The sequence below is a fragment of the Labrus bergylta genome, chromosome 2, assembly GCF_963930695.1.
Source record: "Labrus bergylta chromosome 2, fLabBer1.1, whole genome shotgun sequence".
NCBI lineage: Eukaryota > Metazoa > Chordata > Actinopteri > Labriformes > Labridae > Labrus > Labrus bergylta.
In genome coordinates, this window is record NC_089196.1 from 35,477,954 (window position 1) to 35,496,364 (window position 18,411).

At 41.8% G+C, this 18,411-nt stretch overlaps 1 protein-coding gene across 2 annotated transcripts in view; it reads left to right on the forward strand.

Annotated features, from left to right (window-relative positions):
* Positions 1-18,142, forward strand: part of LOC136181106 (NLR family CARD domain-containing protein 3-like) — a 494,962-nt gene extending 476,820 nt beyond the window's left edge. Inside the window, exons 2-11 of one of the 2 annotated variants that reach the window (XM_065961457.1) lie at positions 812-920; positions 1,134-1,244; positions 3,359-3,469; positions 6,329-6,407; positions 6,566-6,770; positions 6,896-8,699; positions 8,806-8,979; positions 9,565-9,732; positions 9,853-9,890; positions 15,118-18,142. In XM_065961457.1, the coding sequence (XP_065817529.1) occupies positions 844-920; positions 1,134-1,244; positions 3,359-3,469; positions 6,329-6,407; positions 6,566-6,770; positions 6,896-8,699; positions 8,806-8,979; positions 9,565-9,732; positions 9,853-9,890; positions 15,118-15,695 (3,345 nt within the window). In that variant the 5' untranslated portion in view covers positions 812-843 and the 3' untranslated portion in view covers positions 15,696-18,142. The remainder of the gene's footprint in view (positions 1-811; positions 921-1,133; positions 1,245-3,358; positions 3,470-6,328; positions 6,408-6,565; positions 6,771-6,895; positions 8,700-8,805; positions 8,980-9,564; positions 9,733-9,852; positions 9,891-15,117) is intronic. The other variant, XM_065961455.1, reaches the window with a different exon arrangement.
* Positions 18,143-18,411: the final 269 nt, after the last annotated feature.

Consider the following 18,411-nt stretch of genomic DNA (forward strand, 5'->3'; position numbering starts at 1 on the left):
GGCTATGCTAACATGCTAAAATGCTAACAGAACAGAGAGCAGAGTGAGGAAGGGGAGGAGGGAGGGGGTCCACTCTCTCAGGCTCACACTCACTGTGCACGCCATGTAAGCGGGAGGAGAGGAGAAATGACAGAGCATTCAGATCCTTATAGATAAGAAAACAGTAGTGAGGGTGAGAAGTTAAACCCTGAAGAACCATAAGAATGTTTATTAATGACATCATACATTTCTTCATACAGACGGACGGATGAAATTTCGACTCAAAGATTAACGCTCACTCTGTGTTACCTCATAGCATGGCATAGCGGTCAAAACAGTGTATGTGCTCTCCGTCCAGCAACACCTGAAAACCAAGTGAAAGTTCCTACCTATAAAGAGTATCACCTTAACCCAAAGGTGACACCTGCTGGAACAATTTGTGTCTTACTCTTCATTCTCCTAAACATGGCTCCTACACAGACTATAATCTGGAAGTCATATCCATAATCGATGCATCCCTAGTTTTAACATACTCTTCTGCAGCAGTAGTATTAACATGCAGCCACAGGTGGAGGGGAGAGAAGTGTGTGATCACCAGGAAGTCAGTCAAAAGCTTCATGGTGGTTTTGGGGGATACTGCAGTGTTTGCATATCAAGGGGCTGAAAGGATGGTGTGTTCATGGATCACAGGACAGATTGGAGGGTCCAGTCCAAATACAGGACTGCTTATTTTTGTCCCAGTCAAGCTCCATGGAGGACAAGTTTAACTGTGAAGATTCTGATGAAGTTTTATATGAAGATGTAATAACTCTTTATTGATCATTCTTCTCAGAGTGCAGCTCTCCCAGCAGGGGGCGCTCTGCTATGGATCAGTGTGAGGACACAGAGGAGGGAGTCCCTCCCTCTAAAACCTCTCTGTGTGAGGAACATGAAGCTCTGAGGTGAGGATCTCTAACTGTCCATGACTCTTCTCCATGTCACAGCTCAGCACTCACATCACTCCACCTTCATCATCATCATCATCATCATCACCATCATCATCATCATCATCATCATCATCATCATCATCATCATCATCATCATCATCATCATCATCATCATCACTGTCTCATCTGCTGCTCACAGTAACTAATAATGTTGTTTTTTTGTATCAGGATGCAGGAACAGAGACCAGACTCTCCTGGACCCAGCTGTGTGTCCATGAAGAGTGACCGGTCTATATTTCGCTATATTGAGTTTAAAGATGGACGTCCTGCTGATGGAAGGTAAGATCTGAAATTGACAAAGAGCTCTGTTCTGCTTTTCTGTAGGCTCACTCTTTCATCCTCAGCCATTTACATCACTCTCAGTCTTCAGTCCATGTTCACCTCTCCCAGGACTCGTACTTTTCTCCTGTTTCTCCTACTTCTCCACCAGAGGTCCTCAGAATTCACCTCCTTCTCTTCTAGGTTTCAATAGCCCAGACCTTCCCTTCTACTCTACTCACCTGTCTTCATTTTCCTCATCAGCTTCATTTAGTTTTCTTACCACTTCATGATCATTGTGTGCTTTGGTTCTATCTTGTGTTTTTTCTTTTGAAGTGTTTGTATTTGAACCCTGACCTGCCTGAAGGCTGTAAAATGTGGAAAAGAATCATTTTATTGCAGCTGTGAGTCCATTTTTTTCTGCATTTGGGTCCTTCCCTGCGCCCTATTTCCCCGACCCTGTCAGAACTTAACCTGCCTGACACAGAACCAGCCGACAGTGTGATGGACTTTATGACTTTAAAGCAAAAACAGCCCTACTAGAAAGAAGCTAAATATTCTTAGACAAAGTCAAAATAATAGGCCAAACCTTAAAAAGAGACAAATCTGAGGAAAGATTTATTTTTGGGCTGTATCATGAAGACTGCAGACAAAGATCTTCAAAGCTCTTGAGTGTTTTTACAAACCTTGTAGGATCGATATTCTGGACTGACTCACAATATAAAAACTACTGTGATGGTGCAAGCAGCACTTATTCCCATCTGAAGTGATGTCAGTCTGAAGACTTTGTCCCAGAAGTGAGTTCCAGGTTGAGGTTCCTGAAGTTGTTCTGGACAAGTTCTTGATCTTGATCTGTTCTGTATCCTAACAGTAATTGCTGCTCGTTGTAAATGCTGCTCGGTCTCTAAATGTACTATGGGAGATAAAGCCTTCAGTTATCAGGTCTGCTCGTGGTACCTACGGTCTCTAAATGTACTATGGGAGGTAGAGCCTTCAGTTTTCAGGCTCTTCTCCTCTGGAATCATCTTCCAGACGGGGTACGGGAGGCAGACAAACTCTGTATTTTAAAGAATAGCTGAAGAGCAGCTGAAGATCTTTGACTGGATGTGACTTCAGCAGCTGAACTCCATCAGTGTTGTTGTAGTGACAGAGTGCAGCTCTCCCAGCAGGGGGCGCTCTGCTATGGATCAGTGTGAGGACACAGAGGAGGGAGTCCCTCCCTCTAAAACCTCTCTGTGTGAGGAACATGAAGCTCTGAGGTGAGGATCTCTAACTGTCCATGGCTGTATCCAAATTGCCAAGTACCTACTCAATCTGTCTGTATTCAGTACCTACTATCCGTGCTGTATACTGTTAGTACCTACTATTCAGTAGGTGCACGTAGGCAGATATTTGTTCCAACTTGATTCATTCAGTATGGAAGTGACGTCATTTACGTTACCCAAACCAGCCGCATACACCGTTTCTTTTTTTTTAAGCTTTATTCAAGAAGAGTAATGTGCATACAGTCAGGTAAACAAAACAATATCACAAGTAAAAGACAGATTAAATAACTAAATAACATACAGTAGCCCAAAGAAAAGTACAAATGAGAGACAGTAATATACAGAATATAAAGTAAAACAAACCAATAAAGACACATTTAAATAGTGAAATCATTATTTAAATAGAGGGGGAAAGGTTTTAGAATAATGCAGACATCTGTTTTCTGTTCTTGATTAAAAGTAGTGATTTCAGTCGGGACTTTAACTCTAGATTAAAAATTGATTCAATTAATCCACGCTCATTTGTTTTGATTTGGAGGTGAACGTGAGGTGACGATTTACCTTTAATTTCACACAGCATTGTGGGTAAAATACAATTCATTTCCTGAAAGCATGCATCTGATCCATACTGCATAAAACCCGGAAGTTAGTATCCATACTGAAATGTTCAGGATACTGAGGTGGACCCAAAATATGCATACTGAATGACCACGAGAGTTTACTGAACTGTGGCTATTCAGAAAGGACCCATGACTCTTCTCCATGTCACAGCTCAGCACTCACATCACTCCACCTTCATCATCATCATCATCATCATCACTGTCTCATCTGCTGCTCACAGTAACTAATAATGTTGTTTGTTTGTATCAGGATGCAGGAACAGAGACCAGACTCTCCTGGACCCAGCTGTGTGTCCATGAAGAGTGACTGGTCTATAGAACGCCTTTTTGACTTTAAAGATGGACGTCCTGCTGATGGAAGGTGAGATCTGAAATTGACAAAGAGCTCTGTTCTGCTTTTCTGTAGGCTCACTCTTTCATCCTCAGCCATTTACATCACTCTCAGTCTTCAGTCCATGTTCACCTCTCCCAGGACTCGTACTTTTCTCCTGTTTCTCCTACTTCTCCACCAGAGGTCCTCAGAATTCACCTCCTTCTCTTCTAGGTTTCAATAGCCCAGACCTTCCCTTCTACTCTACTCACCTGTCTTCATTTTCCTCATCAGCTTCATTTAGTTTTCTTACCACTTCATGATCATTGTGTGCTTTGGTTCTATCTTGTGTTTTTTCTTTTGAAGTGTTTGTATTTGAACCCTGACCTTCCTGAAGGCTGTAAAATGTGGAAAAGAATCATTTTATTGCAGCTGTGAGTCCATTTTTTTCTGCATTTGGGTCCTTCCCTGCACCCTATTTCCCCGACCCTGTCAGAACTTAACCTGCCTGACACAGAACCAGCCGACAGTGTGATGGACTTTATGACTTCAAAGCAAAAACAGCCCTACTAGAAAGAAGCTAAATATTCTTAGACAAAGTCAAAATAATAGGCCAAACCTTAAAAAGAGACAAACCTGAGGAAAGATTTATTTTTGGGCTTTTTGTTTAGACGAGACAGTAGATAGATTTGTAAATCAAGGAGAGAGAGAATGGGGAATGACATGCAGGAAAGGAGCCACAGGTCGGATTTGAACCTGAGCCCCCCGCTTGGAGGGCTACAGTCTCCCTACATGGGACACGCACACTAACCACTAGGCCACCAGCACCCCCATTAAAGCATTTTTATTGAATGAACATTTTTGTTTTTCCCTCAGGTAGAATGAAAGTCCTCTCCTTCCTCACTCTCAATGATGACCAAAACAAACAGACATACTGTCCACAATATCAGATTTCATTCACTGAGAGTCTGCTTCTGCACGTCCATTTTAAAGACTTAAAAGTTACTATACATTTTATAGTTAGGGCTGGCGCTGGTGTAGACCAGCTCCTAGTTATGCTGCTATAGGCTTAGACTACTGGGGGAACTGGCACCTTGAGCTCCTATATCTCCCTCCCCCTCTCTCTCTCTCTCTCTCTCTCTCTCTCTCTCTCTCTCTCTCTCTCTCTCTCTGTTAGATCGTATTACTGCATGTTGCTATCTGTAAATCTCAGTTACTAACCACAGCATCTTTCTGAGCTGTGTTTATGTTTAAGTCGTCTTCTGTTAACTTTAATTTCATCAGTCTGAAGAATTTGAGGACAGACACAGTGTTGGCTGTATTCTGAGTGAGATACTGTTCTAATAGAAACAGAGAGAACTGTGGAGAACGTCACCTCTGCCTCCTGATTACTGATTATCCATCTGCCAGTTTAAACTGGAACAATCTGATTAAAAATGATCTTTGAAACAAGATCCAGGGTGTGGTTAAAACGATGAGTAGGTTCGTTTACACCCTGGGTGAAACCAATAGAGTCTAATAATGACATGAAAGCTGTGCTAAGGCTATCATTATCAACATCCACGTGGATATTGAAGTCACCCACAACAATTGTTCTATCACTGCTAAGGACTACATTTGATAAGAATTCTGCAAATTCCGATAGAAATTCAAAATATGGGCCAGGAGGGCGGTGAACTACAACAACTAGAACTGGCTGAAAGGTTCTTGAGACTGGATGTGAAAGACTAAGAACAAGGCTTTCAAAAGAAGAAAAATTCAGCCTTGGTCGAGGGTTAACTAGAAGACTAGAATTTTTTTTTTTTTTTTTAAAGATCCTGAGAGCACTGAGCTGTTATTGGTTGTGGGGTGTAACAGAGAATCTATTGTCCTGAAAAGATGTCTGGTGCTGTTTATCAGGTTTGAGAAATATTCTTGCCTTGATTTTCGGATGGCTTTGTTGTAGTCTTTTATTGCTTCTACAAGTATATTTTTTATCAATTTCTATTTTTGTTTTGCAGTCTGCAGTCTCTCTTAAGTGCATTGGTTGAATTGTTTTTCCATGGAACGACCTTTTTTGTTTTTACTGTGTTAGTTGTGATTGGAGAGCAGGCATCAAGCACTGTCCTCAGTTTATAATTAAAATCGGTAACAAGTTGTTCACAGGATGATGGTAAGGTGGTATTTCTGTAAGATGTTATGTAAGAATTGTGGCTACTTCAGGGGTAATGTGCTGTTTGTTAACTGTACGTTCTATTGCACCTGGAGGAGAATGATAAAAACTGTTAAAACAATATGTCGGCCCGCACCGGCTACAGGTGGCTGGCTAACTACTGCTGCATACGATGACTCTGACTCAGCTGTGCGGAGCCATCTCTCTAACTCAGACACCCTCGCCTCCAAAGCTAAAAATAAACTACATTTCTTAGATTATCACTAAAGGAGGACGAGGAGTAACTTAACATCTGACACGTAGAGCAGGAGAGAGCAGGAGAGGGAAAGACAGAAAACAAAGCCATTGTAAATAAAGCTAACTGCTAAGCTAGGCTAAGAGTAGGTAGCTAAAATAAACAAAACTTTTAAGCAGGTTTGTCGCTAGAGAGAAAGAATGCTTTTCGATGACTTCTGTTTGTCTGAACGTACAGTGTGTTGGAAACAACAGTTGTAAGAATCTAGGCAAAATTAACAATTAAGATTTTAGCTTTTAGTTTTTAGCTCTAACAATCAGCACTGAACAACACAATACAGCGGAGAACAGGAAATTATGCAATACACTCACCTGTAGTACGTAGCACATAGCAGCCCCTGATGGAAGGTAAGAATTAAAAATGAAGTTAATGTTATGTCTCTGTTGTTTAAAGACTCATATCTTAGCTCAGAGTTTCATTATATATATCCCGTTGTTTTCGTGTGTAATATGTCCTGTCACAGAGTTCAACAGGAGAGCTCCAACGTTCACAGAGATCAATCAGACCAGCAGAATCCAACAGACATGGACTCCATCTTTATGGTGTGTTCAACACACTGTTAATTAATATTCTACCATTACAATAATTTAATTCTAAGTTATTGTTCTGTTTAGACCAGCTGACCTTCAGACTGACAGATGAACCACATGTTGAGTTCTACCAGTTTATATTAAATATCCAGTGTCTCCTTCTGTTCCAGCTGCTGGAGGAGAACATCATCACCTTTGTGAAGAACGAGCTGAAGAGAGTCCACAGGGTTCTGAGTCCAGAATACCCAGAATGCTTTGAGAGTCAGAGTGAGGATGAAGAGCAGGGAATAAGCTGTAAAGAGGAATTTTTGAAGATCACTCTCCACTTCCTGAGGAGAATGAAGCAGGAGGAGCTGGCTGACTGTCTGCAGAGCAGTAAGAACATTTTAACAGATTTAGTATTTTAGAAAAAGGACAAAGAGGTTTAAAGTTCCAAACTCAGATAGTCATGTCATCTATATCAGGATCTGTTCATTGATTTCAGTTCTTTCTTTTTTCAGGAACAGTCGCTGCAGAGTGCCGGCGTAAACTCAAATCTAACCTGAAGGAGAAGTTCCAGTGTGTGTTTGAGGGGATTGCTAAAGCAGGAAACCCAACGCTTCTGAACCAGATCTACACAGAGCTCTACATCACAGAGGGAGGGACTGGAGAGGTCAATGATGAACACGAGGTCAGACAGATTGAAACAGCATCCAGGAAACCACACAGACCAGAAACAACCATCAGACAAGAAGACATCTTTAAAGTCTCACCTGGAAGAGATGAACCAATCAGAACAGTGATGACAAAGGGAGTGGCTGGCATCGGGAAAACAGTCTTAACACAGAAGTTCACTCTGGACTGGGCTGAAGACAAAGACAACCAGAACATACAGTTCACATTTCCATTCACTTTCAGAGAGCTGAATGTGCTGAAAGAGAAAAAGTTCAGCCTGTTGGAACTTGTTCATCACTTCTTTCCTGAAACCAAAAAAGCAGGAATCTGCAGGTTTGAAGAGTTCCAGGTTGTGTTCATCTTTGACGGTCTGGATGAGTGTCGACTTCCTCTGGACTTTAAAAACAACGAGACCCTGACTGATGTCACAGAGTCCACCTCAGTGGATGTGCTGCTGACTAACCTCATCAGGGGGAAACTGCTTCCCTCTGCTCACCTCTGGATAACCACACGACCTGCAGCAGCCAATCAGATCCCTCCTAAGTGTGTTGACATGGTGACAGAGGTCAGAGGGTTCACTGACCCACAGAAGGAGGAGTACTTCAGGAAGAGGTTCAGAAATGAGGATCGGGCCAGCAGAATCATTTCCCACATCAAGACATCCAGAAGCCTCCACATCATGTGCCACATCCCAGTCTTCTGCTGGATCACTGCTACAGTTCTGGAGGATGTGCTGAAGACCAGAGAGGGAGGAGAGCTGCCCAAGACCCTGACTGAGATGTACATCCACTTCCTGGTGGTTCAGTCCAAAATAAAGAACATCAAGTATGATGGAGGAGCTGAGACAGATCCACACTGGAGTCCAGAGAGCAGGAAGATGATTAAGTCTCTGGGAAAACTGGCTTTTGAGCAGCTGCAGAAAGGAAACCTGATCTTCTATGACTCAGACCTGACAGAGTGTGGCATCGATATCAGAGCAGCCTCAGTGTACTCAGGAGTGTTCACACAGATCTTTAAAGAGGAGAGAGGACTGTACCAGGACAAGGTGTTCTGCTTCATCCATCTGAGTGTTCAGGAGTTTCTGGCTGCTCTTCATGTCCATCTGACCTTCATCAACTCTGGAGTCAATCTGATGCCAGAAGAACAAACAACATCCAGGTGGTCGAAAGTATTCAGAGAAAAACCTGACCCAACACATTTATATCAGAGTGCTGTGGACCAGGCCTTACAGAGTCCTAATGGACACCTGGACTTGTTCCTCCGCTTCCTCCTCGGTCTTTCTCTAGAGACCAATCAGAATCTCATACGAGGTCTGCTGACACACACAGGAAGTGGCTCAAAGACCAATCAGGAAACAGTCAAGTACATCAAGGAGAAGATCAGTGAGGATCTGTCTGCAGAGAAAAGCATCAATCTGTTCCACTGTCTGAATGAACTGAATGATCGTTCTCTAGTGGAGGAGATCCAACAGTCCCTGAGATCAGGACGTCTCTCTACAGATAAACTGTCTCCTGCTCAGTGGTCAGCTCTGGTCTTCATCTTACTGTCATCAGAAAAAGATCTGGACGTGTTTGACCTGAAGAAATACTCTGCTTCAGAGGAGGCTCTTCTGAGGCTGCTGCCTGTGATCAAAGCTTCAAACAAAGCTCTGTACGTGCTCACATAACTATACGGTTCAAATGTAGTTCTCTTCATTCAGAAATAACAACTATAGTTTGTAATTGCTTTCATTTTTGTTCTTCTGAATCCTCTTCAGGCTGAGTGTCTGTAACCTCTCAGAGAGAAGCTGTGAAGTTCTGTCCTCAGTCCTCAGCTCCCAGTCCTCTAATCTGAGAGAGCTGGACCTGAGCAACAACAACCTGCATGATTCAGGAGTGAAGCTGCTGTGTAGTGGTTTAAAGAGTCCACTCTGTAGACTGGACACTCTCAGGTTAGTGTGCTGCTGATCCACATTATTCATCTAAGATCATGTTTTCTTGATGAATCATTTATTAAATGGGCCTTGGTGGTGGTTTAAAGTTTTCCTGTATGTTTCCACATTAAAGCTGTAAAGCTCTGAGCTCGTTCTATAGCTCTCAGTCTTTTAGTCTGAGGAAGCTGGACTGGAATAAAGAAAGTTAAATATGAAGTTCTTTCCCCACCAACAAACAAACCATGGATAATGTTTGGAACATAAAGAACTAAAGAATCTTTATTTCAGATGAAACAGTTCAGAACTGTTTCTACATCACTGCTGATGTCAAAGCAGTCTGTGTGTTTATCTCACGCTCTGTCTTACCTTCACTATTTGTCACCAGAGTAAATATTGATTAGTATCAGATTATGAAGTCTATTCTGTTCAGCTGCATGGTTATGACGGGATGTTACTGGTAAAACAGAGAAGAATGGACCAATGGATGTTAAGCATGTTGTTGTGTGTGTGTGTGTGTGTGTGTGTGTGTGTGTGTGTGTGTGTGTGTGTGTGTGTGTGTGTGTGTGTGTGTGTGTGTGTGTGTGTGTGTGTGTGTGTGTGTAGTCTGTCAAACTGTCTGATCACAGAAGAAGGTTGTGCGTCTCTGGCCTCAGCTCTAAGCTCCTCCCCCCTGAGACATCTGGACCTGAGCTACAATCATCCAGGAGAACGAGGAGAGAAGCTGCTGTCTGCTGGACTGGAGGATCCACACTGCAGACTGGAGACACTGAGGTACAGACAGACACACAGAAGCTGTCTCACTGTTTCTGAATGATGAACTCTGCTTCTTGTCTGATGCTGGATTTAAATGAAGATGTATGAAATAGATTCTGATCTGGTTTCTTCCTCCAGGTTGGACCATAGTGGACTGAAGCCTGGTCTGAGGAAGTGTGAGTGTGTTTTCATTTCTCTTCATCAGAACACAGCAGCACATGTTGGAGTGTAGAAGAGTAAATGCTCTTGAACAATCAGACAGAGACTATGGCTTGTGAATAGAGGATTTGATTATTTCTCTCTGAGAAGTTAATAACAATAACTTAGATTTATATAGCGCCTTTCATGAAACCCAAGGATGCTTTTCAAAGTGTGTGTGTGTGTGTGTGTGTGTGTGTGTGTGTGTGTGTGTGTGTGTGTGTGTGTGTGTGTGTGTGTGTGTGTGTGTGTGTGTGTGTGTGTGTATGTGTGTGTGTGTGTGTGTGTGTGTGTGTGTGTGTGTGTGTGTGGAAAAACACAAACAGAGAAGAGAAAGGATAGAAACACTAGACAAACAAATGAAGGAGAAAGGGAGTGGGTGATCAGCTGAGGGGAGTGTTAGATGAGGCTGAATGCTTTGGTGAACAGATGGTGTTTGAGGAGGTTTTTAAAAATGACCTGGGGTCTCGTTTATAAAAGAGTGCGTAAAATTCATACTAAAAATGTACGTGTGCCAAAAACCCAGAAATGGCGTGCGCACAAAATGATTCAGAGTTATAAAACCGTTCGTACGCACACCTGCACGCAATGTTCCCTTTATAAATCACCATCAACCTGGAAATGTGCACACGTAGATTAGTCCCATGTTCCGCCCTCTACACGCCCACATTCAACCATAAACGGTCAATGCAAAGCAGCTCGTGAATGAAAATACATACAAACGAGGGGGCAGATCAAAGGTTTCCACCGTTGGATCGTAAAAAAACGAAATTTAGACGAAGAAACGAAACTTTCTGACCCAGAAACAAAGGAACTTGTGAATGAAGTGAAGGATAAAATGGACATATCGGTAGTTTGCTGCAGCAGGAGGATCACGAACTGAAGAAAATTCAGAGAATGACACCACGTTGCTGCTGCATTCACGCTGTCCTATGTGCCAAAACATCCACCGTTCATCATTACGCACGAGTATATCTGCAATGTTTACATGTTTACAGGACCCACACTGATTTCTTCATATAGTGGCAGAGAGGACACGTCAGTCAGCATTCTCCCTCACTCTATCATATTATTAATCAAAGGTTTGATCAACCAACAAAAACTTTGAATTGTTGGCCACATATTTTCGTGGGCATCTCCGTCTGCACTGTGACTAATTCTGATCAAATATATGGCTTAATGATCGTGTCAGAGATGCCCCGACTTAATGTCCACACTTGAATTATTTACAGAATAAATACAGCTGATGAAGATGTGCTGAGTATGGAGGAGGTGAAATGTGTGAAGCCATCGCCATGTCTCTGTGCACTCTTTATTAAAACTAAAAATCACAATTGATGATAAATGCAAGATATTGAAATATATGAATGAAAACTGGAGGCTCTATGGTCTTTGTGTTAGTCTAATGTTTAACTCTACATCAGTGATTACATTAGTGTATAAGTCCGGTCCTCTGAGGTCCGTCCGGGATAATGAAGGCGAGACGGCGCTGATGCAATATGTATGTGGCAGACTTTTATTTTTAATTTTTATTTGATGTTTATATATTGTCATAATGACAGTTACTTATTGGAAACGGCTCACTACATGCGCGATTATAGCCTAAATAAAACCATCGGTTTGAATGATTGTGATGACGTGGATCTGTCAGTAAAGTTTGATATTTAGTGAAATAGGTTTGCTTTGTTGTTAAGGGAGCGAGCATTCTGCAGCATAAATGAGGCGGTGGTGTATTCTGAAGCAGAGGGGGAGAGAGGAGTGGTTCTGTCAACACACACAACAACAGGTATCAGGTTTCTGGTGTGCACGTGTGATTTGTTGTGATGATGGCGCCGGTCAGACACTACAGTGGGGATAGCATGGTCAGTGTAAACAAACTTGCATCGGGCAGCCCTATGCACGTAGTGAGGACGGCGCAGGAGTCCGAAAGATTTAATGGAAGCAAGGTTGTCCGGAGAGAAGTGGCAGGCGAGATTCTGGAGTTGCAGAGCGGAGTATGTTAGTAGTACCATGTCCACAGCAGGGAGAGCAGCTGCTAGCCGCAGGCTGAAAGCCGCAAGCTACCGGGCGCCAGCCGGGGTCAGGAAAACCGCAGGAATGAGAGCCAAACCAGGATAAGGAAAGGACCAATTTTGTGGCAGACGGGGGACCCGTCTGGACACAATCTGAGCAGGAGAGCAGCAGCCGGCAGTCTGGTTGTCAGGCAGGCCTCTTCGCCGCCAGCAGCCGAGCCAGAGTAGGGGGGAAGCGGCAGCCAGCGGTAGCCAACAGGTGGCGCAGGGCGACGGGTCCAAGCCAGGTAGGGAGCCGACGTGGCCGACGAAGAAGGACGGTCCACCAATAAGGCAGGCGAGGGTCCAGTGATCACAGACTGGTGAGGATTTCCTGATAGCTGTGCGAGAAGCTAACAGCTGATCGGCGGCTAGCGCTAACAGCTGATCGTCATAGATGGTGAGTAGCTGTCAGTTTACACAAACTGAAAGCAGCAGCAAAGTCGATCTGTTTGCAGACTGTTAGTAGAGGATAAGTAGGAGGGAGAAGCATAGATAGCACAAAAGAAACACCATTTTTGTCACGGATCGTGAAGCGGCGACATACACGCCAGCGTCCTCGCTCAACCGGAACTTTTATAACATCCCAATCATCCTTTTATGGGCAATCAACACACTGAGCAATTACAACATGTGTGTTATATGAAGACCATTTCCTAGAAGTTTCCTGGACAGACAACTGGTCTCTTAACAGGAAAGAGTGTGTGTGTGTGTGTGTGTGTGTGTGTGTGTGTGTGTGTGTGTGTGTGTGTGTGTGTGTGTGTGTGTCTTGTGTATCAGAACATGATCTTATGACTTGGCTAAATTCAGAGGTTAGATAACTATTGGTTTGTGCCTGCTGCTGTCCAGATTGTGTTTCTGTTATGATTAAACCTTTCAAACTACAACAGGATGAGGGCTGGAAGTAACACAAAGTGATGATAAAAGTGAGGGTGATGGAAACTCATGAGAGTTTAAATATGAAATAAAAAATGTAAACTGAAATAAAAGTGATAATCCAGTGAATAGAAAATCACCATTCATCACATCCAACAGAAATGTATATTTTACAACATGCACTTTTTGTGACATTTCACATTTTGATGTTGGCTGCTGGCCGGCTGCTCGTAGTCGAGCTCGTGGAGCTCATCAACTTTAAAAACAGCAGAAATCATTTTTGATTTGACGTTCATTTTCAACAACATGTAAATATGCAGAGTCTCCAACATCAAGTTCTCTCCTCAAAAACATCCAGACGTGAATTCAGTGATGAAATAGAAACAGAATATCTTTAGAGACATAAGCTAGCTCTCCTCCTCGTCTTCTGGCTGTGCAGACAGTAAGGCACACAGCAAAGTCCACGATCACCATAGTACAGGCCAGCAGGAACATCCAACAACAATACACAAGTCAGCTGCAGGCCGCCAGGTGGCCAGGTGAGGTCGGGACGGCGTGGCCTACACCTTAGACAAGCAGAGAAAAACTCACAAGGACTGAGTTGTCATCTGTTTCTTCAGATTTCGATCTGTTCATCCAGTCCAGTTAAATTTCAGTTAAAACAAAAACATGTATGTTGTAGAGCCTAGATTGATGGAAAAGAAATGGTCTCCATGACTTCAGAAACACAGTTTAAAAGTAGTTAGACAGGACAAAGGGACGTGGCACACTCCTGCTGCCATCACATTGTGTGTGACAGTGAAAGTGGAAATGAGGCTCCTGTTTGTGCTGAATGTGACCTCTGAGGACAGAACAGTTGGAGACAGCAGATGGTTCATAGATTCTTTGTGCTGCACTTTGATTAGTCAGACTTTATTCACTGCATGTGTTTGTTGATTTGGATCTCCATTCTTCCTGGCTGCCATGGTAACTCCATTTGAACTTGATTAGAAGTGGATTATTACATTTCAGTGCTGTCAAACATCATTCAGTGCTGAATATGAACTGTAAGTTTGATTGACTCTCAGTAAGTAGGGGTGTAACGGTACACAAACATTTCAGTTCGGTACAGTTCTCAGTGTTGAAGTTTTGGTTTGATACATTTTCACTACAGTAAAGGGACCTGATGCTTTTTTTTCTTTATTAGGAACATTTATAATTTCCCTTTTATACATTGGACGAAGTGCAGCATCGACAGTTCAGACTTGTACACCTGCTCAGGTTACTTTTTAATAACATTTTAAATTAAACATTGTAAAAAAAAAAACATAAAATAAACTTATGTTGCTTCCTTCAACCAAAAGAGTCTCCAATAAATAAAAGATATGAATGAAATAAAGTATTTTAGAATGAAATGAAGTCATTAATATAGCCTGTATATAAAAATATTTATTTTAAATTACACTTCCACCTTTTAGTTTATGAAGGCAACACTTTTTTGAATGCTCTTTGAGCACATAATAAACCTAATCACATCTGGGACAGTGTAGTTTCAGAACTATTAATATTTCCCTCTGTCGATATAAGAACTTCAATGGCATTTTTTATGGCTTTGGCCCGTTTAGAATTACTAGCAAAAGGCTGTCTGTTTTTTCCTAGTTGCAGTGATGTTTACGTTCGCGTGGTGTCTTTTCAAGTGCTTTAATAAGTTGGACGTGTTGCCTGTGACGTACCCGATGTCCGCTGAACAACAACGGCACACTACTCTCGTCTTGTCAACGTCTCTTTGTCCATTATTGTGGGAATGGGGAGGGAGGTGTTCATTCTATCATGCTGCAGGTTATTCTCCCACACAGACGCGTCTCCCCCTCCCCTTTTGCTCTTAGTTTGAGCGGGATCATCGCTGAAAATGAAAACAAAACTTAAGAGTAAGTCTGTAAAAAGAACTCCATCCCGGTTATATGCAACTGTCCAGACCAACAGGACTCGAGGAACTACTAATCTGCACAGTTTGCACAGTTTATGTTTGAACTTTTTTACAAGTTACTAACTAAAAGCTGTGTCCCATACCAGCAGCTGCAGCCTTCCTCCACCCTGAGGTGTGCTTCTGCTTTGCGGTCCGTGTGGGAACACAGATTAAATCACTTTTGTTCTGCACGTACTCGGATCAGTCCTGTACCGAAACGGTCCGGTCCGAGTACGTGTACCTTTACACCCCTATCAGTAAGTGTCAGTAAAGTTGTTGATGAATGAACAGATGATAACCTGCAGCTGTGTTGTGTCTCGTTCTCTCCATCAGACGCCTGTGAGCTGGAACTGGACACAAACACAGTGAACAGAAACCTCAAACTGTCTGACAACAACAGGAAGGTGACATGGGGGGAGGAGCTTCAGTCATATCCTGATCATCCAGACAGATTTGATAACTCGTGGTCTCAGCTGCTGTGTAGGACTGGTCTGACTGGTCGCTGTTACTGGGAGGTCGAGTGGAGAGGAGATGTTTATGTATCAGTGAGTTACAGAGGAATCAGAAGGAGAGGATGCAGTGATGAATGTTTGTTTGGATATAATGATCAGTCCTGGAGTCTGATCTGCTCTGATGAAGGTTACTCTGTCTATCACAATAACATAAGAACAGAGATCTCCTCCTCCTCTTCCTCCTCCTCCTCCTCCTCCTCCTCCTCCTCCTCCTCTGTCTCTCACAGAGTAGCAGTGTATGTGGACTGTCCTGCTGGCTCTCTGTCCTTCTACAGAGTCTCCTCTGACACACTGATCCACCTCCACACCTTCAACACCACATTCACTGAACCTCTCTATCCTGGGTTTATGTTCTGGACTCTTGGTTCTTCAGTGTCTCTGTGTCGTCTGTCAGTCTGAGAAACACTGCTGACTGAAGATCAGCTGACTCTGTTCACTCTGTCCAGCTGGTCTGTTTCATAGTTGGGGGGTGTGATAATGGGGGGTGGGGGTGGTAATGGGGGTTAAATGTTCTACATTACAGAAAAACAATGGACCCCCTTCTTTAATGTCTGTATTGTTCTGATCTCACCAATAAAAAACAAGTGACAATTAAACAATTAAAGTCCTCCTCCTGCTGTCTTGATATTGGCAGCAGGAGGAGGAGTCATGGCTCCAGATCTGTTACAAATGGTAAACTTGTCTCTCAGGTGTCTTCCCACAGGCCCTGAAAACAGCAGTCATCAAGCCACTACTAGAAAAGAACAATCTAGACAATAATGAATAATTACAGGCCTATATCAAATCTTCCTCTGTTAGGTCAAATGATAGACAAAGCTGTGTTTCAGAAGTTAAATAACTTCTTGATATTGAACAACTGTTTGGATGTCTTCCAGTCAGGTTTTGGACCAAACCGCAGCACTGAGACAGCTCTGGTTAAAGAGTAACTAAACCCTAAAACCACTTTCTTCAACTCTAAACCTCTGTATTTGAGTATTAAGTAGTGTTATGGATCAATCCAAGTCCCAATCTCCACATTTGAGTACAAAGCATTGAAATTTGAAATATTGTGTTAGAAATGTGCATAGTGTCTGCCCTTCTGTTTGAAAAACTCTAACAGTTTTTTTGGAGTACAGTATGACGTAGGAGTACAGCCCCACGTCACCAAACCTATAAAAGCCTCGTCACCCGACTCGGCGAACTGTGGGGACTCAAGTGTGTGTGTGTATTTGTGTGTGTGGGGCTGAAGAACACACTCTCTCTCCTCACTCGCTCCCCCCACACACAGTCTAAAGTGTTTCATGACATCTGTTTAAACACAGACAGAACCTCAGTCTAAGTTCTTCTTGGGTAACACTTTATATGAAGGTCCTTGAAATAAGCTGTTATTACCATCAAATCTGCTGTATAAGACACACTTTAAACCCTCAGGCATCAGTTTAATTTACTACCCTCTTCAGTCATTAAGGACAAAAATGTCCACTTCCAAAAATCTGCTATAAAAATAAAACAGATTACTTTTTTTTGTTGCTTTTTTCTGCATAAATCTCTTAAACAACTTCAGCCCTGCTCAAAACTACCAAACATTCAATCATTTTGAGGATTTTAACCCTTTAGATGCCAATTTCATTACTTGATCACTGTTGTTATTTATGAAAAAAAGAAGTTATTTTCCATATAACAAATATTTGGTGGCTGGGGGATTTAAAAAAAATCAGTCTTGGATATGTCAAAGATTATACAAAATATTGACTTTGATGCATTATTAGTTTTTGTGTAGCATCAGATTTAAAATGTACTACCCTCTTGAGTCATTAAGGACAAAAATGTTCACTTCCAAAAACTGCTATAAAAATAGAACAGATTAATTTTTTTCTGCTTTTTTGGGTTAAATCTTTTGATCAACTTCAGTCCTGATCAAAACGATCAAATATTGAATAATTATCAGGATTTTAACCCTTTAAATGCCAGTTTGATTACATGATGATAATATTCTTAATGAAAAAAACACACAAAAAAGTTATTTTCCATATAACAAATGTTTGGTGTCTGGGGGATTTTTTTAAATCAGTCTTTGTTTTGTTAAAATCTAAGGACAATCTGAAAATTTAAATATTTATATGCTTTTATTTACTTTGTGTTTAAAGGTTAATCAGCTTTATTATTACTTATCAGGTTATCTCTGTTGTCAGCCTTTATTTAAAGTTTGTATTGAACACTGGAGAGCAGCACTGAGCAGGTCAGGAAATCAGGTAACCTTTGTGAGCCAGGTGTGTAAACCTGCTGAGTGGCTCTAACTGACAGACAGGAGTGTCAGCGGTGTGTGTGAGAGCAGGAGTGAGGTGAGAGGCTGAGACACTTTCAGGATGAATTCAATGAAAGGAAGACAGCAGAGATACCTTTGGTAAGTGTGCTGTGTTCTTTGGTAATTATCTGTTCAGAATGTTTGAATGGTGACATGTATTTAATGTAGGCTGTTTATTTCATAGTGATGCACTCTGCATTCTGGTTTTATAGTGTAGTGTTCACAGGAAACTGTTAAATAAGAAGGGTAAATAATAATTAATATTGAACACAATTAACTGGTTTGTTTAAATTGTAAACAAAAGATAAAGAACTGAATAGATACTAAAATTCAGATTCATTTAATGGTTATATTAACTTAAATTCTGATTTGTGTTGTTTGGTGTTAAAATGAGAAAAAGGAAGGTAAGGATGCTAAAAGATGCATGGTTAACATTGTATAAGTGGAAAACTGCTTCCCCAGATTACTTTACAATTATAATAGGAATGTATATGGGAAGAATTTTGTTCATAGATATTTTCCTTGCTTTTCAGAACCACACACAATAAACAGTTGTAACCTCGCTGCATTAAAGTCTCCTCTTTGAACTCTTTTACTATCGTGGCCTAACTCAAACCAATGTGTTCAGTCTTTTAGAATAAGGGTCTGCTTGGAGGTGAAATATTGATAAATGAAAGCAGATACTTTTATTGAAATAAGAAAAGTTTTAAGATTGATGACGAGTCAGGTTACCGTGGGAATTGGATAGCGCCAAGACCAATCGAAGAATCATTTTCCTCTTAGCTGAAAGTGTATAAAAAGCAGTGAAGCAGCAAAAAGGAAGCCAAAGAG